Below are 15,434 nucleotides of genomic sequence, written 5' to 3'. Positions count from 1 at the left end.
TTAAGTTCAAGTGTTTTACTTCAGTTGAAGATCGCTGCGATTTTGGAAGTGTTTTACTTATGAAAATAATTCATGAAATTTTAGATATAATAAATGCTGTATTTTGATAAGTTATTTTGAATCACTTACTTTAAAACATCCTAAATTCCTCAGAGACTCTCCTCAAGTCTTTTCATTGCAACCTACTGCTAAGTCCAACTCTAGAAGAAGCTGGATTGGAACTTCCTCAGGCAGCAGACACATTGGACGCTGCTGAAGAACCAAGCAGACTGGTTTCACTCTGTCTTTGAGATTATCTGATTGATTCTACTGCTCGCTCACAATGCCAGCAACTTATCACTTCTCAACATCATACCTCTTCTTCAAACCTCGTCCACCTACTCGGCCCTCATCGTGAGCAGAATGTTTTGCCTGCGAATCCCGAGACAGAGCCCATTCATTGGGTGTCCACTCTCCAGTTCCTGCCTCTGTAATAGTCCTCTCTTTCCTTCCTGTGAAAACAGAGAACATCTGGGCTTACTCTGGATCTAACTCAGTCCCAATTTCTCAAGATTCCTACACATTATCCATCTTGTCTCTTTCCTGTCTCTTCAGCCTTCTCCATCTCAACTGCATCCTTTCCATTGGCATTTAAACACTCTCATCTTTTCAGTCTTAAAAATAAGGCATAAATGATATATAAACTTCTCTCCCTGGTTTCACATGTTTCTCTCCTTGGCATAGCTTGATCTGAAAAAGAGCTATCTTCACTAATTGTTTTGACATCCTGACCTCCACTCCCTCTTCAACCTACTCCATTTTGGCTTCTGACCTACCACCCCACCAAAATAGCCTTGGTGTTGCTCAATCCAATGGTCACTTTTCAGTCATCTTCTTACTTCATTTCTCAGCTGTTTTTCAAACCAAGACTTCTGGAAGAACTCTCTTCTTTAGCCTTCTGTGACTTAACAATCTCCTAGTTTTCTTTCTTTCCCCCTGGTTGTTCTTTCTGGGCTTTTTTGTGACCTAAGCCTTCTTGGCTTAATTGTTAAATGTTGAGTCCCTCAAGGATCACTATTGAACTCCTTCTTTATCTAGGCTTTGTCTGGATAATCTCATCCACTTGCTATCTTTAATAGTCATCCACATATCAATCTCCCAGATTCACATCCCAGCCCAAACCTGTCTTTTAAGTTCCAGTTGTTTATACTAATGGCCACTAATTGAGCTCCTGTAGGCACCTCTGCCTCCAGAAATCCTATACAAGCTCTCCAGCTTCTTTCTCAGTCCGGCTGTAACTCCACCTAACTCAGTAAAATGGCCACACCCTTTACCCAGGTGTTCACCTCAGAAATCTGAGCAACACCCTTGAAGTCATCTGTAGCTTACTTTCAATAACAAACTAACCATGTCTTGGTGACTATAATGTCAGGATATTTCTCAAATCCATCACTAGTGCTCCAATTCCTTCATCACCATTCTAGTCCAGGCCACCATCATCTTTATTTCAGACTCTATTGTATCCTCCTATTGTCTCCTCACATCTTCTCTGGTCCCCTTTCAATCTTTTTGATGTGATACTAAACAATCTTAAAGAACTACATTCAAAATTCCAATCATATTACTGTCCTCAACCAAAACATTTCAAAGATTTTTCACTGACTAAAGAGTAAAGTCCAAAATTTTTTAGTGAGACTTCAAGGCCTGCATGGTCTGGCTCCTGTACTCCACTTCAGCCTTGCCTAATATCATCCCCCTCCTTCTCATCTTTCTTCCTGTTCTTGGAATGCACAGAGAACTTTCTTAGTGTTCAGTTTGTTGAATTTTCTCATTAATCTTTTCCCCCTATGATCACATATTCTGTCTTATATCCATACTTCTTTCAGACCTCAGTTTAAGTGTGGGTTTCCCAAGATAAGATCTCTGACCACCCCTCAGTCTAATTAGCACCCCCTACCATCACACACTTAGTTTCTTAGCTTTTCTCACAATTTCATCTTACTCATAGTTTATCTTCCTCACCTGGTATAGTGACTACTGGATAAGTAGATGGTCTGTAAATGCTTGCTCAGTGGAGGGGGGAATATAAACACTTGACAGTCTACAAAACTTCTTTATAAATATCTCCTTTAAGGTCAGATAAGTGGGAAGTCCACTAAATTAAGCACCTTGTTCTATGTCACTATAAAACCTGACACTACTTATAGTATGACTAATATTCGAAATTGGCAATTGTAGTAGTGATACCTGTGATTTAGACATACATTTGTAAAAGGTACATTTTAATATATATCTTCTAGGATCAACTTAAAAAATTAAAGTTAACTAAAAACTTGAGGAATTTATAATAAACCTCAGAAAATCTAGGACATGTATGTACCAAAATATTAATAGTTTTAGCCCTAGTGAAGAGATTCCAGATAATTTTTATTGTCCTTTCTCCTTTTGGTTTGCCTGGACTTTCTATATATTTCCTCCAAATCAGCATGCATAATATTAAAAATTCCTATAAATACAGCAAAATGTTAATGGTCTTTTAAAAAATAATAATTGGCTTTATTTTTTGGATTAATGGTAATTTTCAATATCATTTTTTACTCTATTCCCAACTACTTCACATTCCACAACTTCTGGAAGTTCTCTCTTCCTTGCCTTCTATGACATGGCAATCTCCTTGCTGTCCTCCTTCATTTCTTTCTGGACTCTTTTACAGTCTAATTCTTCTCCACCCAAGCTGTAAATATTGGAGTTCCTCAAGGCTCAGTCCTAGGCAACTTTTACTATCTTGGGAATACTCAAAATGCTGATGCACACACTCAAATGAATATTAAGACAATAGGAAGTTTCTTTACGACAAGAAACTTGTTTCGTTTTTGAATTTCTTTTTCTAATCATAATTCTTATCTTTCTGCCTAGTCAGTTCTGAAATGCACTGAATTTTGTCAGTAGATATGTGTAACAGAAAGGTCTGACTGCCACGGAAAGAAAATATATCCATGAAGACACCTGTATAACTAGAAGCCAGATTACCAATAGCTACCACTCAGGCAAGTTAAGGGCCATACTGATGCCATGGAGAATTCCTCTGCTTTTGAGTCATCCACTGGGTTTGGAGATAAGGAAAGTGGTAGGGACGAAGATTACTGGAAGTGGAATAAGGAAAGTAAAAGACTAACCATTGTCCTACTTCTCAGAGTAGTTGCTTCATTCTTTTTTCAAAGAATAACTTTTAAAAATACATGTATTATATAACACTCACTCAGAAAAGGCAGATAGGCAAAAAAAAAAAAAAAGAAATCAAAACTGTCACCAACCACTCCTGATATTTAATATTATTTATAAAGCATAAAGTTAGGCTGTCTAATATTCACAGGCCAACTTAACCTCATCAGGACCCACAGTTCTGAGATTCCAAGTTGGATGATGTTTGTAGCTAAGAGTGTTATTAGTGTGGCCATCACAATTCTACAAATTGATGAAGTAAACTAATCCTTTAAGCAAAATTCCCAATTTTTCATGAGGGAAGTTATAAATAAATAAATATTCTCTCTTCTGCTTTCTAGTGGTTATATTTTTAATTTTGAGGAAATAGAAACTGTGACAAATAGATCAGCTGGTTTGGATGAATTATTTTTAATGAGTTTTCTTCCTTAGATACTGGCAATTAAAGTGAAATCGTTAATTATATTCTAAAAGCATACCTAAACTTGTTAGAGATATTAAGCTACAAATAATATCCAATTTACTCACAAAAGCAGATCAGTAGTTCTAATTTTTAATTTGGGAATGTTTCACTATAATTGTATTCATTCTTTTAAAAATGCATTTTTGAAACTTAAATTTAAAATATATCTGAGAGTTTATTAGCTCTTTAACTGTTTTTTTCTTATAATCATCACAATTAAACAAAGAACATTTATGAAATTTTAATTCTTAACTACTCCTTTAAGGCAAATTTACATAGTAATATGAGTATTTTTAAACAACTTACTTTTTCATTAATAAACAATTGGAATAAAAATATTTACACTGAAAAGATATAATCTTAATATTAATGACTTCATTTTTTATAGTTTTTACATATTCCAGAAATTACACCAGAAATCAAAGCACTACAAAGTGATAATATGGTATCAAATTGTATATTTATGAGTTTCTTTAAAAATACCTCACCAATTATTAAAAGTTCTGGCAAGTAAAATAGGAAGAGTTTCTGCAATTTTCCAGTTTTCCTTGGTGAACTATATTCTTGAATAATGTAGTTTTTACAAACATAAATCCTAAATTTCATTTTTAGAATGCCTTAAAATTTCCTCTAACACATTATTTTCTTAACATGCAAATACTATATATATGATAGTTTGTTTTACACAAACTAGGAATTTTAGGAACTTTAAACTACTTTCCATAAGTAGTTATATTTATTTAAGTAAATCCAATTACTCTTTTTATAAGTTACCAAGACATTGGCAAATATAATAAACCTCTTCTAATAAAATTAATTTAGTATCTGACAATTAAAACAAGACATCTAATCTAATTTTGTAAGAAGTAAATGTAAACAGTTATGACTTCCTTTTAGTTTCTTTTGCTGTTCTACATGTACTTATAAATGACAGTTCAGATAGTTCATTTAAACATTACTTAAAATCTTAACTGCTCACAGGCCACTTTTAAAAGAAATCCCCAACGGAAGGTCTGACCTTACTTTATATACCTGGGCAACATGAGTTGCATTACAGCTTACCATTCTGTTGGAAGGCCCCGATCCCTTGAAAGAAATTCTTTGCCAGCAACTTGATGCAGCTTCTGACCCAGTGCTGTGCTGCTGGCTATACTTAGTGCAGTCTAATTTGCATATCATGCAGCCAAGATGAATAATTCAAAAGTCCAGGAGAAATTTATTCGGTCAAACCTCAAAGTCAAGATGTCCAAGTAAGGGAACTTCCTGAGAAGTCAAGACACAAAACAAATTACTCATTCATGGAAAACACATTTAACAAATAGATTTTTAAAAGACTACTGTTGAAATTATTCCATTCATTAGCAAAACAACAGGGAAGCACTCATTTTCATGTTTATTTGCATATTTAAATAATAAGAAAAGGTAAGCACTGTTTATGTTGAGTTTACAGTTGCTTCTGCGTTTTCTTCATTTTTTAAATTCACAAATTTTGATGAATTCTGTATCAAACATGTAATAACTAAACAGCTGTTACCAATAAATTTGAGGGAACTATAAAACTGAAATTTTGGAGGCAAATCTGGATGCATGCTCTGTCAGTGTACTATCAAAAGGGATACTAGAGCTTCAGATATTTTCCATTTTATTTTCAGTGACATAAAAATCCAGAAACATAAAAAATACATCAGGTGGCTAGGGATTAGGGAGAAAGGTGGTGTCTAAGAAAACCTCAATAGAAGGCAATTTATACATCCAAATCGACGATCTGCATAGCACCTGGAAGCACAGTAACACCATTTCAGACAGGAAACATCTGTTTTTCTTCCTGAGGATTATGTTAGTTTTATATTCAAGTAAACACTCAGTCTGCTTGATTTGAAGCACAGGGATGATGCTGAGAAAGTCCCTAATTGTGCAGGAAGTAGTAATTTAATTTGAATGCCATAAAAGTTGAATGTTCAGTTGGCAATGACAGGCAGAAGCCCAAAAAGAAACCATTATAGCCAGCCCCTTTAGCCAAGCATTTCTCTTTCTCCAATACATGAGAACCCAAAACTCAGAAACTTAAAAAATGTATTTTATAAATATATACATGTATGCACTTACATACATATATTCTATACTTAAAAATATATACATGCATGAAATACAAATGTACTTGTAAATGGAATGCATACATATTTATATGAAATAATATCTGTATAATTTGTTGAGTTCTTGTGGTATGCCAGGTATTGCACTAAGCACCTTTACATATTGAATACTTATAAAGATCTTCTGAGGTTACTATTTCAAAACTTCTCTCACTTTACAGATTAAAAAAATTGAGGCTCAGAGAGGTTAATTAACTTTCCCAAGGTCACAGAATTAGTAAGGAGAGGGACCTGAGTTTAAACCTATATATTTTGATTCTGCAAACACCTGCTCTGATTCGTGATTGTTTCCAAGATTGAATGACAATACTTTTGATGTATACCACAGATTGAATCAAAGTCTAAAAATTAATGTGAGCTACTTTTCAGAAATTTAACTCTGTTCTACTTTCAGAAGGAAGACTAAAAACATCATTTTTGTCTACAATTTTGAAATGGCAAAAAAACAAAGCATTTGAATGACCAGTGCTATGTTAAACATAAATTAACACAGACTCTTTCCAAACAACCAAGGTGCACGGATATATTTCACAGGTTTCTGCCACCATTATGATGAAAGACAAGGGTGATTCCCTCTTTGTGGGGTGGTGGGAGTTCCCCAGAGCTTCCTCTTTCTTCTCCCCACATCCTGACCACCATCTCACTCTGGACTGTTAAGATGAAAAGTGGTCTATACTTCTCCTTTCTCACAGAACCAGTAATCGGACCTGGTAGCCTTGCTTCCCTCCCGAGTCTTACTTCACCAAAGGTCCCACTGCCTTAGGATGCTCTCAATGGAGAAATCAAAGTGTTCCTGAGACAGACTCAGTGAGAGGTCTCCAGTGCTTCTGTTCCATTCATATAGTGAGGCTTTACTGAGGTCTGCAGAAGCACAGATACACAGGGCCAAGGCCCCTGTCATGGGTGTCCTACCTTTTAGTCACACAAGGTCCATGCTCTAAAGGACCACTGGACTTAATGCACTACTGTCACATTCTAATCGGAATTTTTAACTTTTTAACATGGAGCCCTGCAATTTTATTTTGCACTAGACTGGAGCAGTCTTGCCTGTGGGAGTACAGATCTCCTAGGAAATGATTTCTATTCAGCACATAAAATTTCAATAGGGCAGTGTTTTGGGTTTTTTTTTTTTAATTTTGGTCTTGTTTAGTTTAGTTTTGTTTTAGAAACAATGTGACATGTTGAAATCTACTGGTTGTGGAGAAATGAAACTGAAAGGCAGTAAAGTTTGCAGTATAATTTACTAAGAAGTAATACAGTGTGCTGGTTAAGAGCATAGGTCCTGGAGGCAAACTGCCTCCTTTCAGACCTTGGCTTCACCACTTAATAGGTAAATAAATGCTGACTATTATAGAAGTTTATAATAAATGAGAAGACTTATTCACAATGGTCATGCCAACACAATGCCATCAATGTTAGAATATTTGCTCCCCAGGAATATCCATTTGGAAATGACCTTATAAAAGGCAGCTTCGTGAAAATTCTCATGTGGCTTTGCATGTTCATGAAAAGATAACAAAACTTGGCTTCCTTGTAAAGGGGGATAATAATTTCTACCCCATAAACCTCATAATGTTCCTAGTATCAAATGAGATAATATGTGAAAATGCAATGGGCTAGGAATGCAAGAGCAGTTCTTATAAACCAGGAGAACTAGTCAGGAAATTGAAGAGGAAAAAAAAAAATGAGGAAGACAGTTAAATAAAAATATTAATTAAATTCAATGTTAATAATAACTTTAACACTTTTAAGCACTCTATAACACCACTCTGGGTGCATTAATTCCTTTAATATTCACAAGAATTTAATGCAGTGCACATTATTACTATCCCTAATTTTGAGATGAAGAAAGTAAGGCCAAACGAAGATTAAATAATTATCTGCAATCACACAGCTAGTAAATGACTGGGCTATCATTCGAAGTCATGTCTGTTTGAATCCTGAACTCAAGCTTTTGACTGTTATTCTGTCCCTCTCATGGTAAAGAAGAAAATATTAGGTCAAAACATAAAATGACTGATACTGGATAATTTTTATTTTATTTATGTATGGCAATTTCATGTCTTTTAATCTATAAAAATACGTTTAAAATGAACACGAAGTTTAATTACTGGTTATCAGATTTACTGGTTATCAAATTTAAGTACTTAAATCCACCAACTAAATAGAACAGATCATTTTAGGTAAGAAATTAGACAACTAGACACATTTAAAATAAATAAAGTGTTTATGGGAAGGTTCTGCTAGCAACAGCTGTACGCAGGTTTACAAGAAACATTTCTTTCAACAGCACGAACAAATCTAAGTGGAAAACAAGCTTGTCTAAGGGTCACACTGATCATCAAAGAATCACAAGCAGGGAAAGAGGAGGACAATTAATTCAATTCAATTTCTCCCAAACCCTTAAGGGTAATAATAATAATAACAACAATATGACTCCAAAGAGAAATGAATGAAATGAATAAGATTACTGAGAAAGATATTTTGGTGTTGCTGGGCTGGGTGGACTTACCCAAGGCTATCTGGTTATTTCTCTATTCAAAGAATGGGTTTAAACAGGAAAAAAGAAATTAAGAGAACAGCAAAAGAGAAAATATTCTAGAGGGTATGTATAGATACTCTCTAAATTCTTCCAGATTCTAAAATTCAAACAAAACATCTATTGACCAAATTTACTTTACCATGAAAAGTAGTTTATCTAAGACGGGCATTCCAGCTGAGGCAAAGCAATGTTTCCTCTTGATATAAAAACCCTTGTCATGTAAGAGTCACATTAATAAAGCAAATTTGTACATCGCTGCTTCTTTGTTTCTTATCCTATTGAATAAAATGTGCCATGTTTATTATTTCTCAGCATAACTCAAGAGAATTGTTCTCTGCTGACTTAAAATGTGTTACTTGTTAAAAAATACCTGGCTACAGCTGAAAAGATTCTAAGTTCTTTGAACTAGTAATAGTCTAGAAACACAGCATATTCACCTTTTATTTTTCAGTTTATACTCAAATTCTAACAGCAAAATGATTTTTTAATAATACATGATAAATGTTAATCATTAGTGTTTCCCTACAAAAATAATGTCTTGTTTTCCTGATGTGAAATTCAGACATTTGTGTGAAATTATAGAGACAATTTTCATTCGTAACTATACAAGCTATAGCCTTTTTGATTAAAAAAGGAGAGTGCCTGAAATATTGAAATAGCTTATTCATTTGTCAACTGGCTATCCAACTACTGTCTTTCCAATCACATTTATTGTGTTTTGTACAAATTTCTTTGATTCTTGGAATATTTTGTATTATTTATGAAAACAAAACAAAACAAAAAACAGCTAGTTCATTGTTTTGATGTACATATAAGCACTATCAACTGCATACTAATTAACCATTCCCCATCTTGCACCCCTTGCTTGTTCTAATATATTATTTACCCTTGGAACAAAGAACAAGAAATCAGTCTAACTTTCATTGAACATTTGTAATTGAATTGAGAGATTTTCAAAATTCCCTGGAGTATGAGAAATATGTTCATTAAGAGAGCTAAGTGCTCTGTGATTGTTATGAATTTAAATTTTAAAAATTACCTGTCCTCACTAATAAAACATATAGTGATGTGATTCCCTTGTATTACTATCTTCAACTGTAAAATTATTGATGCAATTATTAGTTTTTTCAGTATGTTTCATGCTGATTTATTACACTGCAAGACTAATAAAATTTGACTTCACCATTAGGGCAATATTGAAATATAGTATAATGAAGAATTTTTAGACTGTAGCAGTCTTGACAATCACAATTAAATAATGTAAAAAGTTAACAAAATATTTCAAATACTGCCTTTCAAAATATACCCCAACCCAACACAAATACATATTATTTATGTGTCTGTAAGTAGTATTTTTCTCATGTTAACCTAACTTTAAAACCCAACATCACTTGTATTATTTAAAAGAATTGCTGATCAAAATGCCTAGCATGGGCTGTCAGATCTGGAGAAATGCTTAGAAATTATTGCTTAGAGCTCCCCCATCCTAAGCACAAGGACATCAGGCTCTGGGTGGTTAGGAAGGATACACATGGACAGGAAAGGCTGACTTTGGGAGCAATGGGGGATGTTCTGCATGCAGTGGAGATGCCAGGCTGAACACTGGGGAGGAGAGAGTACTAGGGAGCCCTCCCAGAGAGCCATATATACATACTGTTTCCTGTTGGAAGAGGAGAAAAACCACTCTTTGATCCATCCCTAGACTGAAGCCTAACGTTATCTATTTTGATTAACAAAAAAGAAAGAAACAAAAATAACAGCAAGCTTGAGAAAGAGGATCCAGCTGTTTGACCCTTCGTAATACCTCTATGTTCAGGGGAGGGACATGACAAACCTGAGTCAGCCAGGAATTTCTCACTGCCAAAGGACCGCAAAATACAAAAGCTTATGCCAAAAGAACCTTCGCTCTAAACAAAATTCTGTGTTTACACTGTGACCACAATTAAATGCACCAGCTGCATCAATTTGTTTTACCACTGAAAGGGCCTTAACTGCCAAACTCCAAGCAAACCTTTTGAATAAAAATGCCCATTCCCTGTTTTCTACCATTCTTTCCTCCTTCACTATACATCTTTTAATGACCTCCATGTATATCTATTAAGAACTGGAAATGGTGAAATGCTAATTTGTAGCAGAGATTAGAGTACAGGGAAAATAAAAACAAATGTTTCAATGACACTAGATTCTTGAATGTTAAATACCAAGCATTGTGAGAGGAGAAAAAGTAGATTAGAAAATCTCTCCACAAACCAGTATCTGATCTCTCTCTTTTCTCCTAAGTTCTAGGCTATCCTCATAACTTAGCAGGACAATATGGGAAATATAAGGATAAAGAAGGTATAAAACCTAACCTCAAGGCACTTGTGACTTTTCTGCACTCAAATCTGCTTAAAATTTTCAACACAGTCTCATCCCACATGAAGATAGTCTACAATATAATGCTGTTATTGTTTGAATCCTTAGAAGATAGAATTTCTATTACACTGTTAAATATCTAGATTTTCTGTAATCTCCTCTTTTGTTGAGTTGCAAAGTCAAATATTTAAAATGCAACCTTGAAAAATTTACAGCATTATCTAAGCCTTGATTTTCACAAAAAAAAATGAAGCAAATTGATGAGTGGAGTTACGGATGGCAAATAACAAGGGCCACCTGCCTTCCTGCTTGAGTCCATGGTAGACATTAATCATGCTGTTGTTTCTGCTGTGCTCAAACTTAACCTCAGAATATTTTGTAACAGAGTGCTCCAGGAAGCCCCTATCAATTAAAGATACCACTCATGCTGTCTTGAATATAGTAGCTCTTATTTAAATAAAAATTACCTGGTTCTACCCTATGATAACTTCCTCTTAAAAGTGTAGTACCAATTGAGAATTTTTTTCCCCCAATCTTTTCTGCCATTTCATGTTTCCTTATTGTCCCAGGCTTCTAGAAAATTCCTGGTTGTGAGTTTGACTACAGTTAATACATTAGCTAGATTTGTTTACTCTGGCATCAGCGGTTTTACTATTATCTAAAAATTATTATAAACTGTTTCAAATACTCTTTGCAAAATGTCAGCTTCTAAATAATAAGTGAATTAATGTTTCAGTGATTATTCTTTGTATAAACTTTATAATCCTATTCAAGACTCACAGGGTATCAGTTTCAACTTAAAGTAATCAGAGTATTGGTGTGCTGATTAATTTAGAATCCAACATAGAGTGCTTGAAATTTTCACAATTAATTTTTGTTAACATGTAGATCTGTGACTAATGCAAGGGCCTTGTCCACCTTTGGCTACTACTCAAGCCTCCTTTTAAATAGCAGAGAGAATTTTGTATACAGAAAAAGAGGACAGAAGTTTCCAAATATTATTCACTAGAGAAATGAAAACCCAGCCTCTCAGATAGTCTGCAGGGGGAGGGAATGCATGAAAAAAATTCTATCACACAGTCCCACGACTTGTGAACTCAAGAAGAAAATGAAGGAAACAAAACCATAGAAATGGGGAGAAAATCCTCTTAGAACCCAGGATATTAAAGAATGGTGCTGACTTGGGGAATGTTTGGAAGCACAGATGCATGCATGTCAAGATCAAAGAACAAGAATTAATGGGGAAGAACAAGTACTTCACTAATAGCAATCAATAAATTCACTGCTGATAGTAAAAATTAGCAAAATTCATTAAATCTGGCTTATATCTTACCAGGTCTGTTGCATATTTATTTTAATTAAGACAATCTGCTGCCTCCATTAACCTTATAACTGTCGAGTTTTATTTACACAGATGGGAAGATTTTGCTAGAATTGATATGATTTTGATAATTTTAGTTTGCATACAATGCCTTTACAAAATTGAAAATATTTGCCAGTCATAATTTTAAAAATTTATTTATAAGCATTCTGCCAGACAAACATAAATTTATAGGTAAAATTTTATTATTTTTAATTTTAGGGAAATTAAAAAATAAAATAATGTTTTCTAGGCGGAAAGTCAGTAATGTAACATGTACTATTAAACCGAAAAATAAAAGGCAAAGACCAAGGATGCGATTTTGTGGCATGAACGAGGCAGCAGGAGAAAATTATATGTGCAGAGAAAAAGTTAATATGAACTGAGAAAAGAGTTCCCACCTGAGTCAGGGCACTAAAGCAAGGAATGTGAACACTGCCCACTGGGCCTCCTCTGCCACCACCCCAGCAGGGAGTAGCGGGAGGGGAAGTGCCTTGATGCTGCCCAGTGGGGATAAGTCCGGGCTCCTTCTAGGAGAGTTTGAGGTGCTTTCACAGACTGAGTAGAAGTCCAGGCTGCTCAGTCAGACTTTGCTGGCATGGGTGGGAGTGGGCCAATTTTTTCCCCCACTGGTGTTTGGTATTTGGTTTAACTGGAATGTTTTTAAAGGTTTCTATCTTGCTAGACGGTCCCTCTCCCTTCTTAGCTAGAGAGAATAGGCTTTTATTGGGGCTCTTTTTTCTGTCTGTGCCTGTTGCCATTTCTAGGTTGTGCTTCTTTATCTACAAGCCTGGTATACATGAGGCAGACAACAACAACAAATTAACAAATAAAAAACAACCAAGGGAAGTTACCACTGTCATTTCCTGGGTACCAAAATCTCTAGCTGATCTGCCTTCTTCTCTCTCTCTTTCAGAATCTTCTTATGTTCTCAGTTGCAGTTGACAGAAAGAACAGAAAAAACTATGACTGTTCCATTTTCCCAGAAGCAGAAGGCTCTCAACACAGGAATTTAAATGAAATATTATAAATTAATAATAGTTTCTTTAAAATAACAGGAATAAATCACATTGTTAATGCATATGTTCTTATATTTCCATATCGTAGTTATGTGTAGTGGCTCCTTCAATACTAGAAATAAAAGAACATTGCCTTGTTATTGTACAAAAACTAGGAGGAATGTAAGTGATATTAAAAATGAGTGAAATTACTTGGAGGAGCTTTGATGCTTTGATTAATTTTTAACTTGACATTTTATCTTTGTCCCCACATTACATTTTAAATCTGTCTAAAAAGTACTTTTTAAAGGTTTCAAAGATGTACCAAGTATAACCAGAGAGTTATTCTGGACAAGAGAAAGTTCCAATATATTATACTGGGTTTTTTTCCCCATTAATTACAAAATTTATCCTTGCCAAAGGTCATTTGAAGGGAAAATAGAAATGAGAATTAGAAGGTGACTTCTGAAAATAATGGTAAGTAAAAATGAGAATAGTAGTTATAGTTTAAGTAATGAAACTTCTTGTATCACTAAAACAATAATTTCTTTCATATAACATAATGATATTAAATTTCTTTCATAGTCCATATATCACTGGAATTCAGAGCCAAATATGTATGTATACTATAAATAGATGCCAGTTAAAATTTTAAAATAATTTAATCATTACTGTCTAAAAATTAACTGTATCCAGCAAGTTGTACCCAGCTGATAAACTGTCCATTGTTGATGAAATTATAACTTGATTTATTATATTGTGGTGCAGGTCACAGAAGGCCACTGGATAATTAGAATAGTAATATCTAGAGTACTGTGAAACAAAAAAGTAATCTCTTCTGATATTCAGAAAGCATCTTCACATAAGCAGATGCCTTACAGCCCACCTACTCACTCGAATAAGCAGATCCATCCACACACAGCCAATGGTGTGCTGGTTCTCACTCACACCAGCTCATAAGAACCTATTGTTACATTTTAAGGAATTTTTTGAGCTAGTTGAGGTCAAGGTAGTAGTCTGAACTTGGCCTTAATGGGAATATTCAAACAATGGAAATCGTCAAGTCCTTTAAACCAGTACCACCTTCCTCCCAACTCCTACTTTTCACAAAGAGATGGTTGCTAAACATTTATCAGCACACCACTCCATAAATTTTTATATTTGCTATCATTACTAACTGGCACTTGCCACAGAAATAATATAATATGTTACATTATTTATTTATTTATAATTACATGTGATAATATATAACTACATATCAGTGTGTGTGTGTAAAATATATATATATATATGAAACAAAAATGAAAACAACATTGTGACATTTTCTCCCTCACCTTTATCTCTTTTTTCCCTTGGAGTCATGAAATAAATACTTCTTGGAAACATTTTATGATGAAACAAGTATTTACAGACAGGACTGCTTGACAATCCCTTCTTTTGGTGAGCAGACACAGGTCCTCTCTCTGCAGAAAGTTACAAATAGTAGTGATATAAAGCACCACACAGTACGTTCCCAGAATGTCAGGAGTCCTCCCTTTCTTGCAGGTATCTACTGCCAAGGAAGGAATAACGCATCTCTCCGGTGTGGATGTAGCAGATGGGCAGGGGGGCCTGTGTGATTACGGCTACGGATGTCAGGAGGGGTCACCGTAAGATTCAGTGACCTGAACTCTGCTTCCTTCTCTTCCCTGTAATATCCCAGCTCAGCAGCCCCAATCTTTCTTTATGGCTTCACATTTAAGACAGAAGGAAATCACATTCTTTAACCCCACTTTGCTCATTAAATAAGAAGACAGCCGTTCCTCTCACTCTCAACTACAATAAATTCATTTCTAAATGTCTTAAATACAGACAGACTTAAACTGTATGTCTAGGCCTAAAGGGAAAGAAGGCTATAGGAAATAAGTGTTGGGTGTTGATTCATTTCATTCCTGGTTTCCTTCAGGCACTTATCAGTTAAAAATAGAATAATAAAATTTACTGTACAATGAGAAAACATGACTCATGATTAGGATCATTAAGTCTGAACTGAAAATGGTTCTGTTTCAGTGTCTTATTGCCTTTAAGGAGCTAAATGATAAATGACTTGAAGTTGTGTAGCTTGTTTGAATCATGAAACTTAAGCCTATTATTTATGTCATCACATAAATAATTGCTGAATAATCCTGAGGGGAAATTATGTACCTCTAGATCCGCACCTGTCTCAGCTTAAAGTTACATATTGCTATTAGATGCAATGATAATAGCAAATAAAATATTCTCTTGATAGTGTTTATCATACTATCATTTATATGGTTGTGCTCTTAAATTTCTGCCAGTTTAATGTATTTCATTTCAAACTATGTAAGTATCATAAAGAGAA

At 34.6% G+C, this 15,434-nt stretch overlaps 1 protein-coding gene across 1 annotated transcript in view; it reads right to left on the bottom strand.

Annotated features, from left to right (window-relative positions):
• Positions 1–15,434, bottom strand: part of SUCNR1 (succinate receptor 1) — a 34,665-nt gene that overhangs the window by 3,321 nt on the left and 15,910 nt on the right. The window contains exon 2 of the mRNA XM_031679009.2: positions 4,727–4,927. Coding sequence (XP_031534869.1) covers positions 4,727–4,843 — 117 coding nt within the window. The 5' untranslated portion in view covers positions 4,844–4,927. The remainder of the gene's footprint in view (positions 1–4,726; positions 4,928–15,434) is intronic.

The sequence above is a fragment of the Vicugna pacos genome, chromosome 1, assembly GCF_048564905.1.
Source record: "Vicugna pacos chromosome 1, VicPac4, whole genome shotgun sequence".
NCBI classification, from domain to species: domain Eukaryota; kingdom Metazoa; phylum Chordata; class Mammalia; order Artiodactyla; family Camelidae; genus Vicugna; species Vicugna pacos.
This window is presented reverse-complemented; position numbering and strand designations above follow the sequence as displayed.